At 39.8% G+C, this 17,210-nt stretch overlaps 1 protein-coding gene and 1 long non-coding RNA gene across 4 annotated transcripts in view; one reads left to right on the top strand and one right to left on the bottom strand.

Moving 5' to 3' along the window:
• LOC106739491 (hypothetical protein) overlaps positions 1-17,210 on the bottom strand; it is a 112,186-nt gene that overhangs the window by 59,059 nt on the left and 35,917 nt on the right. The gene's annotated exons all lie outside the window — the stretch shown is intronic.
• SFTPD (surfactant protein D) overlaps positions 1-17,210 on the top strand; it is a 32,473-nt gene that overhangs the window by 3,891 nt on the left and 11,372 nt on the right. Inside the window, exons 1-6 of one of the 2 annotated variants that reach the window (XM_059729786.1) lie at positions 7,249-7,419; positions 8,339-8,544; positions 12,500-12,616; positions 13,692-13,799; positions 14,234-14,350; positions 16,364-16,480. In XM_059729786.1, coding sequence (XP_059585769.1) covers positions 8,355-8,544; positions 12,500-12,616; positions 13,692-13,799; positions 14,234-14,350; positions 16,364-16,480 — 649 coding nt within the window. In that variant the 5' untranslated portion in view covers positions 7,249-7,419; positions 8,339-8,354. Of the gene's footprint in view, positions 1-1,479; positions 1,703-7,248; positions 7,420-8,338; positions 8,545-12,499; positions 12,617-13,691; positions 13,800-14,233; positions 14,351-16,363; positions 16,481-17,210 lie in introns of those variants that run through there. The other variant, XM_014602624.3, reaches the window with a different exon arrangement.

Below are 17,210 nucleotides of genomic sequence, written 5' to 3' on the forward strand. Positions count from 1 at the left end.
TCTCCATGTCACTAGATACCATATAGTGGAACCAAGTTTTAAATGATATACCTGCCTAAACAGATGTATGAGTGCTCAGAGGTGAGGGCTTGATCCTAACTTCAGATATGAGTCTAAACTCAAAATCAGTTCCCAAGAGCATTATTTTCTCAGTGTGAATAACTTCAAAACAAAAGAAAGAGAGCGAGGGACAAGTGTGCCAATGATTTCAATTGTCAGATGTGTTGTGGGGAAAGATTGATGTGATTCCCAGGCAGCCTCTATTGTTGTTTGAAGTGACATCTCCTATAGAGATGCTCCAGAAATTATAGGAATTTACCTGCAATTGTTTTCTGTCTCTCAGGAGGGGATCACGTAAAGGATGTTCTTTATCCAGCTGAAAACTTTCAGTGAGAGACAGTGATGGATTACACTAAAAATTGTCTTCATGAAATTTGTGTATAAGTTTGTTTTCATGTAATGCGCTTTACATGTTATAAAAGGTTCCCTTTTGCTGCCTAGGATTGCCAGAAAGCCTCTTTTGTGTCAGTATAGTCATTTTAAAAGTTTCAAATACAAGAGAAAACTCAGTACTCTGGCTTTCTTTTGTAACAAAATAAATATGAGCAAGTCACACTATGATTAGGCTGCAAGTCAATGAAGAGGTTATGTTGTCTTTCTGTGAGTGCAAATAAGAAATTCAGCCTTAGAATAGAAGAGAGAGAATGTTGTATACAGGTTAGAAGAGGGGCTAGGTTTAAAGGGATTCAATCTTGATTGTGCCAGTGACTTGTTGGTAAATCATTTATCTTTCCTGTATCTCAGTTTCTCAATCTGTAGAATGGGTCTAATGCTTTCCCACCTTTATAAACTCTGTAGTGATCTATATATAAAAAGCTCCAGTAGTGGAAAAGTATCAATAGTAAAGTAAACCTGACTGATTTTTTTTTTTTTTTCCCCTCAAAAATGTTATATAAAGTTTAGTCCTTTATGCACCCCACTATTGCCACACAGTTTAAAATCACCCATAACAAGTATGTATGCTACAGTATAGCGAGTCTACCACATAGTTTTCACAACTGAATCATTGCTAGCAACCCCTTCTGAACATTACTGTGCAAATTTTCACCTCTGGTTACCACATAGAAACCTACTCATAAAGCCATAACCTGAGAAACTCCTCTGCATTGATAGGTCTATTTAGGATACACACATCTCAGGCTCTGCAAGGTGTGAGTTTTTCAGGTAGAGCATTTATTCAAATAGAGCATTAATTTGGGGTCATTTAGGGGAGGTGGTGATGGTTTATAGCAACTGAATATCATTCTGATAAAGTGGAAGCCCTCTACTAGGGGTTCCTGTATTGTATTTAGATAAACCACCAGAACCTAATAAAACAGCTGTCTTTTTGAATATGGTCAGTAAATTAATTTGGGAGCTCAGTAAGTTATTGGGGACCTAATTGTGTATATAGATGTATAGCTTCTGCTTATCTTATAGGATTGCACAAAGCCAGGTCAGCTCATCCCTCAGTGTTGGTCTGTGGTCCAAGAAGAAATGACTTGGCATAATTCTGACTTGCAACCCAAAGCTGAAAGCAATTTCCTAATATTACTTTCCTGTGCAAGTCATTGCTGTGGTTGCCACAGGAATGTTGTACCCTTCTTGGTTGGAAGGCAGATGCTTCCTCTCAGTCTTCAATCAAAGAAGAGCTGTCCACAAGGTAACATCTTCATTTTAATTACACACTGTACACACTGTAATAAGGCCACCATTATACATCCAGGACATCTGACTGCAGAGAAAAGAGGCATGTGAGTTTTCAAGCCTCCTGTGTGCACAGGACAAAGAAATGAAATGTATCAACTTTTCTCCAGTCCAAGGAACTGTGTAATACGAATAGCTAAAGCACTTGTAGTGGAGATGCACACAGTGTCTGATGGGCCGACACTGTTTTGTTAATTTCAAATTTAAATCCAGGGGCAATTTTAGCAACTGTCATCAGTGGAGAAAGATCCCCAAATTCACAGCCAAACACCAGGGAAAATTGTAATTATATCACAGTTGTTTGCTGGTGAATAGAACCATTAAATCACCTATTTTATTTAGAAAAAGAAATCTAATAGACATGCAATGAAATTAAAAGGAGGCTTGTGAGTAAGTACATATAACTCCTATTTTCCCTCTTCCCTGACCCTTCCCCCACACTTTTTCTCATTGTATCATTTCCAATACTTGAGTCTAATCTTTTACTTGGATCTGACCTGTCCAACTCATGGTTACCCCTCTACCACATGCTGGTTTGCAGGATATGGCCCTTGTGCCAGAAATACTGACCATGGCAAATTTCAGAGAGTGACTGTCTTATTTATAGTGCCTGACACTATATAAACAAGATTGTGATAATGATGACAGGCAACCATTTATCACAACTATGAAAAAGAAAACATTTTGTTGGCAGAATAAGAAAAATAAATTATTGCTTTTTCTTGATTATTTGTGTGAATTACTGCGGTTGGTTTTTGTTGTTTTTATTGTCATTGAAGGTATTTTTACAGGCCAAACAACTATTTTTATTTGTATTAGAATGAAATTTACTCATCCAGCTGAAACCCAAATGCAAGTCTCTCCCCATATCACGTAAGCCCCATATATTGATTGCACAGAGGATGATCTGGCAAAACAGCCATGTGGGAATTTCTGAACACCCTACAGGAGTTGTAGCATGTGTTTCATATCAATCCAGACAGAGGGAATGTGCAAGATGAGTCATAGAGGAAACCAACAGAGGGGCTGCAGAGCCACATTCATATGGATCCAGTGGTTCCCGTGTTCACACGTGGCAGTCATAGTAGAGGGTCATCCCTTCACCATAGTCTTGAGTTCTGCAGCTGAGTTTCATTTTCAGAAGCTCTGTGGTGCAAAATGTCTCTACAAATGTCTATGGCATTTTTCCCACCACAATTTTTCTGTGTCTGAAAACAGCTGTTGCAGATCACCATATTTGTCAAATATTTCAAGATGGTCACAATCTCATGCAGAACTGGCACTGATTCAGGTACATAAGTCTGAAGCTAGATTAACAGTAAATATTGTAGGAATCAACCTCCTCAAAGTAAGCTTATTTATTTTACTCCAGCATATAGGGCCATTGTATTTATCCTGCTTGGATGTACCCATATGCTCTTAGCTAATGACTCTCTTTTCTATTTTCTAATAAATGACAACATTAAATCTGTTTTCAACTAGAGTTTGGATCTCAGAATCTCCAAAGAAAGAAAAATGGAATTATTTAGGGAATAAAGAATTGCTGTGCATGCATTGTCTGCTGCTTCTGACTGTCACTTATAATTTATATGTGCTTTTGCCAATCTCATCAAATATTTAAGAAGTTAGATAAGTGTAAGTGTTTGGATTCTGTTCTGCACTTTTAGTCCAGATCAGTTTCTCCTAGCTCAATGGTCTGCAACCTTTTTATGCTGAAGATCACTTTTGGGCACCCTAGTGTTCCCTGGACTGTAATGTGAGACTTCTAAATCCATATTTAAACACACATAACTGGCCTTATTTTTAGAATTCTAGTACCCAGCAGCTGCTATTGAGAACACTAAAAACTTTGAGTTGCAAATTATTTTTGATGGTTGTGTGTTCAGTTTGAGGACCTCCAAAGCTCCTGACTTTTCATAATGAGCTGCTTACTCCATGAAAATCGTATCATAATAAGTGTCTCAAGTAAAGCACCCAAAATCAGTAATTATTTTTGAAGACACTGGCCAAGGAAACTAGTACTTCTGAAAATGTGCCCTTAACCTAAAGCTGTGCTTGCAAATCTTGACCTAAGCCTCTTATAAAAGAGAGAGAATACATCACTGTCAGTATTCACAATAATCCATGCTTGTAAAAAATCTAAAAATGTTTGGTTTGAAGACTACAGAAAGTTCAATAATTTCTACCAGTATTGGGTTAAGCTGTGACATATTAATGATGATTCAGTTGTTTGGCTATGATGCTTTTTTCAGATCATGAAAAATTGTCCTTTTTTTGTTTTAGTGGGTAACTGTAACAGAAAGTCTGGGAGACTCTGTTACTTTGCAAGAGAAAGAGCCCAGGGAGGGACCCACATGGGGAAGACTGCTAGGGAGAAGCTGCAGGAGAGCTGACTCAGGAAAGCAGGGACTACGGGTGTTTACTACAGAGTTAGTAGCTCTGCAGTAGAACAGTAGGACAATGTTTGCATGAGCAGTAGGACTATAAGCTGGATCTCTGTAGGAGAGACAGGGCACTGCTGCAGTTTGTCAGTTTGTCTGCCATGGAGACTGGCTAGTGAGCCTAATTAGAGGGTACCTGTAATGAACACTGTAGAGTCATCTGACCAGAATAGGGCAGAGGCAGGGAGAGATATGAACCAGGGCCAGGGCAGGCAATCTGGCCATGGAGGCTGCAGTGGAAGGAGCTCCATAGCAACAGGCCCAGGAGAGCTCCTAGATGACACCAGTGTTACCTTGGGGAAGGCAAAAAAAATGCTGCTGTCCTGCAGAAGAATTTGACCCAGGATAAGGGAAAGCCTTGTTGTAGAGAAAGGTAGCCAGATGGACATATTCCTTTTTTATAGCTTATACCAGTTGCTTGTGGAAAGGACTGAAAGGTGGTTCAGACATTCCATTAGTGGCCAAGGGGCATGTGACTACCTTGGGCCCTGCCTGGGGTCAGGTCCAAGATGCACACTGGTGCCAGCAGACCCAGAGGAGGGAAGAGCTTGGAGCCAATGGACCTAGAGAAGGGCTCAGACAAGGCCAGGGAGGCCATAACTAAAGTAATCCAGGCAAAAGCTAGTGCTTCGAATCTAGGTCCAGCACAGTGGGCCCAGGCTAGAAGACCCAGCCAGAGGAAAGGGGCAGAGACTGAGAAGGCTGAGGCCCAACAAGAAAGTTATTAGAAAGCACACCTGAGAGGAATGGGTGTGGTATAAAGGAGCAGATGGAGCCACATAACAGCCCTTAAGGCTACAAGTGCTCTGTCTTGGCACAAGTGGTTAGAAGGACCCACTCTACCCAAGAGGGGCAAAACTGAGACTGCAGCATGGCCTGGGAGGGATCTACTGGCAGCTAGAAGGACTGGGGCTCACTCTAGGACCCTTAGGCAGCCTCCCTTCCAGTAACACAGTTCCATTGAAGGTGAGGAAATGGATAAGAAGGGGAAAGCATCCTAGAACTGGAGTCAGGCAGGGGTTGTGTGACCACCATCAAACATCATGGCTACCCCTGGAACCCAAACCTGCTACAATAGCCTGGGTTAGGGACAGACATTCAAAAAGCCTGATCCTGAATTGATTTAATCTTTGCAGGTTAGTCTAACTAAGCTAGGCTGAGTTGGTTTGAAACTGGACAGACATTCTCTCTGGACTGATAAAATCCAGGCGCATGCCTGCAGTGGCTCAGGCTAGAAGCCAGGGGATGCTACAGCAGCCCTCCCCTTCCAGTGCTCAGCTGAGGTGGGGGTGTGGCCAGGCCTCAGCAGAACTCTCTCATTAAGGGATGTCTGCCTGCACAGTCCAAGGCTTTTCCCTGCTGGCTGCTTAAGGGGCAAGAGTGTTGCCAGCCCCCATCCTCAGGCTAACACTCTGAGGCAAGTGAGGGCATGCAGTGCATGCATCTGTTGATGATACAGAGCTTTTCAATCTCTCTCCCTGCTTCATCATACTGTCTCTAGCAAACTGACAGGCAAGAAAGCCAGCTCAGCAGGGGACTGATAACAGTTTTTACCACCCAATTAGCAAAACAATAGCCTCTCTCAGTATTACTTCAAACTTCTTAAACAGCTTACTGGCTGACCTGTTGATTTAGCTCCAAAAGTCCTAAGCAGTCACTGATCTGTCTGCCTGTCCAAGTGAACTTGAAGATAGAGACACACACAGACACTTCTCGGCATTAGCTAGCATACCAAATGCTGGGCTACGGTCCCCAATGGGGCAGAGAGGAGGAAGGGATCTCTGCTTAAGCAGCGAGTGGTGAGAGGGGGGGCACAAGAAAACCAGCCCACCCTGCTGATCCTGTAAGCCTGTGCTGAGATCCAGTGAGGGGCAGAGGGGAGAGGCTAGCCCTTCTGTGGAGCGGAGAGCCCCACCCAGCCCAGAGAGCATGCCAGGGTGCTGGGGGACTCTGATTTAACTTAAACCAGCAAGGGGTTTGGGACAGACATTGTATTAACCAGTATGACTCAAATCAGTTAAACCTGATACTACATTCAACCAGGTTTATCTCAAACTGGCTTTTCAGCCATTTTCACACTGGTTTATGTGCACTGAACAGCCATTCTATTACAGGTTTAAATCAGTTTCTGATCACTTAAACCATTTTGTGTGTAATGGCTGTCCCTATCCATGGAAAAATGTGTGTGAAATTAACAACAATAACAAAAAAGCAAGTTTCACTGGTTTTCTTCCAGTTTTGCTCTACAATACTGACATTGAAATGTACCCCTTGTGGAATGGGGTCTATGTTATTCTACATCCCTGGCTATGCACAAATGAATAGGTAATAATGGGTAAACCTTGAAGAAAGGCTATATCTCAGGGAAGCACACAACTGGATGCTTACCCAAGACCTACAAACCTCTTAATCTGTGTTCATTCCTCAGTACCAGGGATGTATTTTCTGGTACATTCTGAGTGTGGTCCTGACCAGAAATTGGAAGCAATAAAAACCTACTGAAACCTTTCTAAATCTTAAAACAATCTTTGGTTTGCACTTTGGTTCCAGAAACTGCTGGAGTTCCCAGAGAGTTTTAATATCTTTTCAGTTGATTCTGACTTTCCTGGAAATAAGAAAGGCACTGATTAATGAACATATTACAGAAAAAATATATTTGCAGTCTAATTTTTTTCAGACAAAACTGTTTTACAAGAGAAGAGCTATGATATACAGCATTTAAGGAAAAGACAGAAATTTTCACTCTGTGTATTTCAGAAACTGTACTGAGCCACTACTAATTTTAGCTGTTTGCTTGACTGCTAAATTCAGTGGGATCCAATTTCTCTCCGATATGGGTCTGATGTAAAACCCATTGAGTCTTTCCATTGATTTCACTAGTCTTTAGTAAGGCCCAATAAATGCAATTTGTATTGGGCAATTATTTACCCATCCATTTTTTCCAGTATTACCAAACATTGCAGAGGTCAAACTAGGCAATACGCTTGAGTTCTGCTGTGTAATTTTAAGCCATTACAGTTCCTGTTTTGTAAACAGAGGAATTTACCTTCTTCGTACTATGCCTTCCTTCCCATCAGTGTTCCAAGGTACACTAGAGTGCTAAAATGTTTTTCAGCAACCTAAATTGAGAAATGAGAGCACATGTTGCCTAATGCCTACACTATAAAAGGAAGGCTGAATTTACTTTCTCTTTTATTCCTATTAAGGCTTCAGCAAAGCACCAGAAATTAGAGTAAGTAACTGGATACTATGTATAGTATCGTGCTTTTTTTTCTTTCCTTTAAAAATGAAGCTGCATTCTTATACACCCTTTCCAAAGATTTATATTTGGAATGTACTTTATGGGTGTGTAAGAGTAGATATAATATCTAAATATTATTATGTGACACTATGCTCACTGACAATATTCAGATATTAAGTCTGATAGAGCAGGTGGTATTGCATTGAACAAATCTGAGGAATGACTTTTGTAGCCATGTTTTTATTCAAGGTACAAGTGCACACACAGAATGTTCATTAAATAGGTTTCATAACATTGGAGCTGATTTTTATTTGGTATTGTCCCTTTAAAGTCACCTGTCAATGTTTAACTAATCTTTTCCATGGTTGGGTACATGCAAATACAATAGATACAATCTCTGGTATGTTTGTTAGTTTCTTGGCTGCCCATTCCTAAAATACAGGGACTTTGCAAATTGACTTCACCTGCAGTATATTTTGAATAAACTAGTACTGAGCCAAGAGGAACTTGTGAGCTGAGATGCAAATGGGGTATTTATATCTCACAAGACAAAGAGCACAACTGAAATACTCCGTCAGCTGATCAAGACCCTGATTTCCCACAGTAGGGTATCATTTGTGTGGTTCACTAGCATAGAACAAAAAACAGGATCTAGGACAGAGTTTGTGCAATTATCTTGACAGTGGGTAGCATAATGGAGCTTCAATTTAGCTACTTTATTATTTCAAGATGTGAGTAGCTTAGGGAAGAAAAACTTTAAAAAATAGCTTCATGATCTGTCATTCATGAACACCCATGCTGTATAAAAAGAATTTACATTGCTATCTTTAATCAATTTGCACTAGGTAATATAACATTTTATATGGAGTCCAAAGACTTTTGGAGTAATGCTATCAATATTATTTTACAGGTCAGAAAACTGAACAATGCTGCTGCTTTCAATTTTGAGTGTTTTCATTGTGGTGACAAGATCCATTGCAAATCCAACTCAGGTTGTCCAAAAATCAGAACCAAATGTATGTACAATAGTGGTATGTGGGCCTGCTCAGAGTGGATTACCAGGCAGAGATGGAAGAGATGGGAAGGAAGGCCCTAAGGGGGAAAAGGGAAATCCAGGTATAGAACTATTTGTTTCCCAGTGCCATACTTACTGTTCACACACACATCTCATTGCTAATTATTTTAGCTTTTTAATTAATGGCAAGCTTATGGCAAATTATGTACATCTGTAGAATATGTAGCAAAAGGTTTTTGAATGTAGATGATCATAAAGCATGTAAAATCTGAAGGTCCTTAAATTCCTACACCTAAATATTAAGGGTTGGGTCTAAGTTGACAATATTGTTCAAAGTAAAAATAGAACTTGTTACTGTCTAGGACTGGTGTCTTAGGCCATGTGTAGATGAAACAAGAGGTGTGTGCTCTGCACTTTAAGGTTGGCTAAATGCTTTTGCACAGCTTTAGTGGTGTCAGTGTTTGCACATGTTGGCAACGATTTGCGCATTAATTCCAGCTGCTGTAGGGAATTCAGCTGTGTAATCCACCTTAAATAGCAAACTAAAACTCCTTGGGCTCCGTGCATCTCCATGGCTCTGCAGAAAGCCCTGCAGGCCACCTGGCAGCAGCCTGGGAAGACAGGCTCCGCCTAAGAAAAGTGATGAGCCTGATCTTTTTTTTTTGTTCCCTGGAGCCTGCCTGCCTGCCTGCCTGAGCTTTGCGGGGACCTGGTGCTTCCCTCCACAGCTACAGTGCCCCCCAGGACCACCTGAGCCAGGTGCTTGTGGGTGGGTGCCACCAAGGGAAGGGGAAGGCTGTCACTGCTGCGGAGGGAAGTACCAGCTCCCTTGCAGCCCAGAGACCACACTGCCCGCCAGTAGCTTACCCTTCCCTCCATGCTGGAGAGGCAGGTAAGTCAGCAGGGTGTGTGCATGATACAGGGGTTTAATCAGCCGTAAATTAAAGTGGTGTTTTTTAAAACCCACTGCTTCAATTTAGGGCCCCCACTTTCTCTACACATGCCCTGAAAGATAGGTGTTGCAGTGTAAAATCTTTCACCTCTAGGTCACCACTTAGAAACATGACCCAGATTGGTCATGGGAGAAACTTGTTATTGGTAGAGCAAGGTAGAGGAAGTGCCTTCTTTTTTTTTTTCATTTCTTTTTAAAAGAACACATTTGTCCCTCTTTTTAAAAAAGTCAAATATAAAAATACAAAAATGTAGCTAAGCTACATATTTCATCATCAACAGAACAGTATGAAAGTTGCCTACATTTTTTCTCCTAAAACACTCAGATGTAAAAAGAGGTGAAAAGGTCATTAAAAGGGAAATGTGAATGCTTAGCTTGTAAGCACTAATCTTGGTTAATGTTTCTTACACGATACTAAAGTGAGTTCCACGGTAAAACCCAGGAGAGTGGGTCCATTAAATATTCTAAATCTATGTACTTTAAAATATTCCAAATCCTTCTCTGTATAAAAATATTTCCCTGTGCCTTAACTTGTATCAATTCTGTTTAGTGCATATTGCAGGATATTGTTGTGTTGTTTGCAGTGATAGTTCTCTATCTAATTCCAAGTATGAGTTCCAGAATACATAGTGGAGGAAACATTTGATCCTACAACCAAAGGCATATACATCAGTTTCAGAGCCCCGAGTAGGGATACTGTCAAGTGCCAGAAGGCTGGGAAAGAAGAAGAAAGAAGGGTGCTAAGAACTGTAGGGCTGTGTGTAGACAAAATGAGGGGCATGTGTGCATGACACTTTAAAGTGGGTTAAATGCTTTTGCACTACTTTAATGGTGTTGGTGTTTGCACGCATAGGCAGCATATTGTGCGGTAATTCCAAGCACTGTAGCAAATTTGGTGGTGTAATGCACCTTAAATGACTTGGGGTGCAGCAAACCAAAACTGCTTTGAGGAGTTTTAGTTTGGGGCCCCTACAGACGTGGAGTGAAGCACCGGGCTCTGTGCAGCTCAGGGGCTCTGCAGGAAGCCCTGCAGGCAGCCTGGCAGAAGCCTGTAAAGGCAGGCTCTGCCCCAGACCTTTATTTTTTTCCCCCTGGAGCCTGCCTGCCTGCCTAAGCTATGCAGGGGCCAAGTGCTTCCCTCCATGGTTTTGGTGCCCCCCAGGAGTGCCCAAGCCAGGTGCCTGTGGGTGGGTGCTGTCAGGAGGGGCTGCTGCACCTGCAGAGGGAAGCACCAGCCCCTTTCCCCCTCCACAGCCAATGGACCGCTTCACCAGCCGACAGCTCTCCCTCCCCTCCCCATTGCCGGAGAGGCAGGTAAGTTTGGGTGTGTGCACAACATGGGGATTTAAAGGGCCCTAAATTGAAGCAGTATTTTTTTAAAACCCACTGCTTCAATTTAGAGCCTCAGTTTCATCTGCACACGCCCTAGGATGCTGGTGGTACCCTTTCTGAATCATTGCTGGTGCCCTGCTCACTCTGTCTTCATTATGCTGCTTCCTATAACTGCCACAAGAGTTGCATGAAATATAGGTTTAAATTAAAAAATGGCTTGTTTGTTCATCAGTGCTATATTTGTTTGATAGTTATGAAAAGGGAATTTACTGTAGTTGCAACACATAAAAGAACCGGTAACATTATCGGGATTTGTTGTGAAGTTTAGTCAAACTATTATGTCTTATCTCTGTTTGCAATGCTTTTGCAAAAAGTAATTTTTAAAATATTTGGCTATTCATTGTGATTGTTTCTCAAACTGCTTCTGCAATTAGGTATTTTCTGGTAAATTATTTACAGGCTTATCTATGAACGTTTGCTATCTGTTTCTGATCGTTTATGTCACATGGTTTGGTTTTGTTCCTTCTTGGAATTACTAGAACCTTACAAATGGGAATTTCTCTCCAACCATGTTACATCCATAAGTTATACCTGAGCATTATTTACCAATCCATTGTAAGAGAAAGTAAAGGAGCTTTTCAAAATAACTGTTAAAGCTTTGGGGGTGGGGTTTGTTTTTGGTTTTGTTTTTTACAGTCAATACTCTTGCAAATATTTATGGTAGTAGCCAGTGTTTTTGCTTTCCTATTATCATACTTGTAGCATCTCAGTTGTCCTGTATTTTCAGTCAAATGATGAGATGCGTGGATTAATGTGCTTTAGCTGGGTGAATACTCACCGTGCCTTTTTTTTTACTGGATTTTCCTAATTATTCTAAACAGTTTAGTTAAACATACAAGGGAATAGTCTCCTTTCTGGTCCACATAATATCAATTTCCATTGCTTATTCCTCACTATGTATGCTACTTATATTGGTGAAGCCATCGAAAAGAACATTGCAGCTGGAATCAGAACACAAATTGCTACCCTATGCAAAGTGTGTTTTGTTTTCTACCAGAATTCTTTTAATTTTAATTAAACTATGCTATCTAGGAAGGGGTGCATAGTGAAGAGCTGCCACTAAAATTGCTACTACTACCATGGAAAACAAACAAACAAAAAACACTGGAACAGTTTACCCAGTGAAGCTGTAGAAATTCCTGCATCAAACTATTAATTGTAGGTTACACAAACATTTATCTCAGATGATTTAGACCCAGGGCAGCTAACCTGCAACACTGGTACCACAGGTGGCACATGCAGCTTCTGTATATAGCAAGCAGCACATTAGTGAGGGGACAGGCAACACAACATCAGATAGGGCAGGAAGCAGAAAGATCAGATCAGGCAGGGAGCACAGGGTAGGAAACAGAAAGGGGAAGGAGATTAGTCAGAGGAAGAGGATCAGGGTGGCAGTCAGGGAGGATACAGGCTAATTTGTGGCACATCTGCTAAAAAGGTACTCCCCCGCTCCAGTATAGACAGTGATGGAGTAGATAACCTCCAGATGTCCCTTCCATCACTATTTTTCTACCTTTTTATGATTTCTGGATTCCATTATATTGCAAGGGTCAAATTCTCACTTGATTTTTACCCCTTTGGAGTTGAAATGGTATGCTATGAGGTAATTTGGACCCAGTTTATTACATCTCATCTTATACATTTACAAAGTTTTCGTTGTTCATCTTTTTTATTCTTCTATTATTCTCTAAAAAAATTTGTTCAAATACTAGGATTACAAGGATTAAAAGGGTCACAGGGTCCTCCAGGAAAGATGGGCCCTGCTGGTCCAGAAGGAGCAAAGGGTTCACAAGGAGAAAAGGGTTCAAAAGGAGATGTTGGAGATAGAGGTAAGTGTTTTGATTGTTTTGGTTGGGAAGGAAAGAAGCTATGGACCATGCCAAATATGAAAGGAGATAAATATATATTTTAAATGCGATCCTTTTAACCACATAAGATAAAGAACTGATTGAAAGTTTCATAACTCAGAGTACTGTGATGAGAACTGGATGGAAGATGATTTAGGATGAATATCTAGAAAAATATTCTACTGATGAGTTTTGCCTGTGGAAATAGTGTGAATAATCTCTTAAGGAAAATAGCTGAAATCCAAACTCAGAAAAGTCAAAAGATAGCCCTAGCAAACATACTGTAATGAAACAATCCTATATTGTGCCAGGGGAAAGCATAAATATTCTTATAGTAGAGATCAGCCTAAGCCTTGAAGTTTGAATGAAGATTTTAGCTTGTTTCTGTTTGGACTTTTCTAAAAGTCAGTGGTTTAACTTAATATAGTTCAGAAAAAGATTTTATTCAGTCTTGATCCAGACTTGCTAGGTTGTCATCCCTTAAGTTTTACCTAGAATTTCATTCAGTCTTGTAGTAAACTTCATATGTTGTTTCTGCAGAATCATAAATAACTCTACAACATGTTCACTCCTTGCTTGTCAGGTATCTTTAATATATGGTGAACTTTTCCTTGCCCCTAATTTAAGATCTGTATTTGTCTTTACAGACAATATTTAATGAGTTTGAGTTTTTGTTGTTGAGTTCCAAGTATTTCTGTCCTCTCATTTCTAGTTTCTAGCACTTTATTTTTTTAAGTGCTTTTACACATTGCTGAATTTAACTTAGCATGATTTTTTTTTAATATGGAACTTTAACTTTGTTTAATTAGCTAAATAGAAACATGAATATCATATTAAATTCATATTACATTGGCTATTGACTGTATCTTAGGGCATTCCAATTTAACAGTTCTCAGGTTTTTCCTAGTAATTTGCACATGCATACAGGTTGCAACCAGTCAAAAGTTATAATCAAAAGCAGACCTTGACAAGTAACAGTATTACTTTTGACAGGAGTATAAAATAAATAAACTGCATTAAGGATGTAAATAAACGGTTCTTTTCTTTCATTTGTCAGGATTGCAAGGAGTCCCAGGTTTGAAGGGTGACCAAGGAATTAGAGGTCCTGCTGGGCCAAAAGGGGATAAAGGTTCATCAGGTGAAAAAGGAGCAAAGGGAGAAATAGGTAAGTAGTTTTCTTTAACCTGCTTTGCAGCTGCTTCTGATCTAATGATGCTGTATTGGGAAATAGGTAATTGAATACTCTGCAGTCGAGCATTTAATTTTCTTTTCATTTCTGTAATTGTCCATATAGTGCTGGAAATATGCCAGTTTCATTTGAATCATCTTCCTTTCCTGGTAGAGTTTGACAACAAATAGCTTCAGAACAAAAAGCAACAGGAATTTTCCAGCTGAAATTTACTTTCCATTATATGTTGCTGCTAGATTTGAAATCATGCACACTCCTCTAGTCTCCCCACACATTCTTCAGTCAGTCAGTAGATCATCAAGCAAAAGCTCCTATTTACTGTAATCAAAAGACATGTAAAGTAAAAATAAACACCTACAAAATGTAACTGCTTTTTCTTTGCCTGTCTCATTCCCTTGCTCATATGCTAGGACTGCAAGGAACCACAGGTCAGCAAGGTCTTCCAGGAAATTCTGGTTCCTCTGGGCCAAAAGGGGACAAAGGCCCAGTCGGTGAAAAGGGAGGAAAGGGAGACAAAGGAGACAGAGGTAAACAACTTAGACCACACTTATACTACCTGTTAAAAAGATGTAGTATAGTTTGAAATTACAGAACAAATTCATTGCTGTAATAAATTGCCATAGCTCTGTTGATTTCAGTGGAGTGCCCATTCACATCTGCAGGGAATTTGAGTCACATAGGTAAAACGTTGTAAAGCGCGCACACTGAAAAGGTCAAAGTTTCCAGTTAGTTAAATAAAAACCCAAAGTCCAGATGCTTATCTGAAACTTAATTGCTTTTGTTCAAAAAATCAAGAGTCAGTTCTTGGAAATAACATTTCCAATATAAATTTTATTGGAAGCATTTTTTTTTTTTAATTCTGATCTTTCTGAATTTTAACCAGATAGAAAACAATCCATATATGTCTATGTCTGTGTGTGTATCAATGTACCGGGTATTTTATTTACCTAACTGGAAACTTTGGCTATATAGCTGTTAGAATTTATACATATGGTAGAAATGTAATGCTGTCAAGTCTAAGAGCACAGATTGGTGGGTAAAAGTACAACAATAATTATCTATAGGAAGTTAAACTGACTTCCCTGATCTTTAGTTTGAATTAGATGAGAGAACCTTGTTCCCCCCCTCAACCAGAGTCACTATCTTCATTTAATCCACATTACAGAATGCTCTGGCATGTTAATCTTAATAGAGTTGGTTTCATTTTTTCCATCAGCAACATTTATATGATAAGAAAGTGGTTTAAGTAAGTTAAATATAAACGGAATTGTCTGTCTTGACAAGAGTAGCTAACACTCCTAAATAATCTAATGTTCATGGTTGAAATTCAGCAGACATTGTCATATGATGGATTTACATCCAGGATTATATGTGCTAGTATTTTGCTGAACAATTGTTGCTCAACCACAAAATCAATAAGCAAATAGTAAAACCCATATAAATGTCATCTCATACTTCATCTTTATGTAGTGCTGTATAAATATGTATCAATTCTGAAGGCAAGCTTCTGGGGTAGGGAGCTAAGTAGTATCCATATTTTACAAATGGAGAAATTAGGATTTAGTGTGTGGCAGTTGTGCTTTGTCTAAAATCAGCAACAGCTTCCATCAAACGTTTGATTAAAAATCAAGGTTCCTGACTCTCAATCCTATGTCCAGGTGAGTAGAAATGTAAGGGCATTTCTTGTTCATTTGGGCCCCTTACATACATTATACTTAAGACATGATTAACTGGTTAATCACATCTTAAGAAGTATCCTGGGCACACATTTAATTAGTAAGTGGCATGATAAACCAAGCAATAAGTTGCAAAGTTATTACATGGGAGCTCGGATCTGCTGACCAGGGCTCCTAGCCAGGGGAATGCATGGTGCACTTCTGTGGCTGGGGGCTCAGATCAGCTAATCTGGGCTCCTAGCTCAGGAATCATATGATATGCTCCTGCTCCAGGGAGCTTGGATCTGCTGACCAAGGCTTCCATCCAGGGGAGCCCCTGGCTGGGAACCTTAATCAGCTGAGACACTCTCCCACCCAAGGGAGCACAGAGAGCTAAGCTTGCTACATGCTGGTGCAGGCAGAGTCCAGTCCAGCCCCCTCTTCTCCCCCCCTCCTCCCTGCACCAGCAACATGGTATAATGGGATCTGATGCTCAGTCTCCACAACTGTGCCTCCTGCCAAACACACACTGAATGCCAAGATATGCATTTGTTACGATTTGTATGGCAGATCCCATTGTGCCTTTAATTTAAAATATGTCCAGGGCCTTGGTATAGCAGGGCACCACAAATACTGAGTCACTTTCTTAGCCTTGCTACTTTTTTGCTAAGTGCCACTAGTCTGTCTGGTTGACTTCTCCAAGCCTCAGTTCTTTGAGTTGCAAAATGTGTAATAATCTACTATTTAGTACAAGAAGGATAGCAAGTCTTCAGTGTTTAATGTTTATAAAACATGCTGGCATCTGATTGTTTTATATTCAGAGAGGAAAAATATCTTCAAATTATCTTGTTCTTTTTGTGTCTGTTCCATATGATCAATTGATAGGGTTACAAGGAGCTACAGGTTCACAGGGTCCCACAGGTAAAACTGGGTTTTCTGGGCCAAAGGGAGATAAAGGCTCACAAGGTGAAAAAGGAACAAAGGGAGACAGTGGACTCTCCGGTAAGTGAAGCAATATTTTGAGGTGGAAAGGATTTAATATGCTTTCCCTTTTAATGTGTACTAAAGAATTTTAGGTGACTTTATGTTGATACCCACAAATAGTTTTAGGTCACCCCCTGCCCCACCCCCCAAGAAATTGTACAATAAGAGATTTTTCCTTTTCAATGTATGTTCAGTTTATCTGAGAATACCTGCCATATGTGTAACTGCTTAAAACTATAAAGATAGTAGCAAAACATATTTTATTGGAAGTATTAAAAAAATTATATTGCCATCTTTGTTAAATTCTATGGCATTTTTAAAAGAGAGATTTTAACAAGAGATCCAACACACTGATCCAGTATATTTATGAATATACATTGCTATGGAGTGTTTTAATCCCAGAAATGCAACAAGAGTTATCTTATTTTGGAACAAATGAAGAGACATTTTGCCCACTTCACCCAAGTTTGAACCACCTATCTTATGCTACCCTTTTAACTCAGACAACTACTCAGGTTTTAGTTTGCATGTGCTAAGCTGATAATAGGAAAATAGCCCAAGAGCATTGTTTGAATCAAGATACTTTTATCATCTCGGTATACAGATTGTTTAATACATTGTAACTGAATATATGTATATGTCTCTGGTGCACATAGCTTTATCCCTGTATATCTACATAGTAGGATACATCTTCATTATATAATATATAAAAACAAATCAGGATGTCAAGTCTTCAACCACTTGTGAA

Source organism: Alligator mississippiensis, chromosome 6, assembly GCF_030867095.1.
Source record: "Alligator mississippiensis isolate rAllMis1 chromosome 6, rAllMis1, whole genome shotgun sequence".
Taxonomy (NCBI): domain Eukaryota; kingdom Metazoa; phylum Chordata; order Crocodylia; family Alligatoridae; genus Alligator; species Alligator mississippiensis.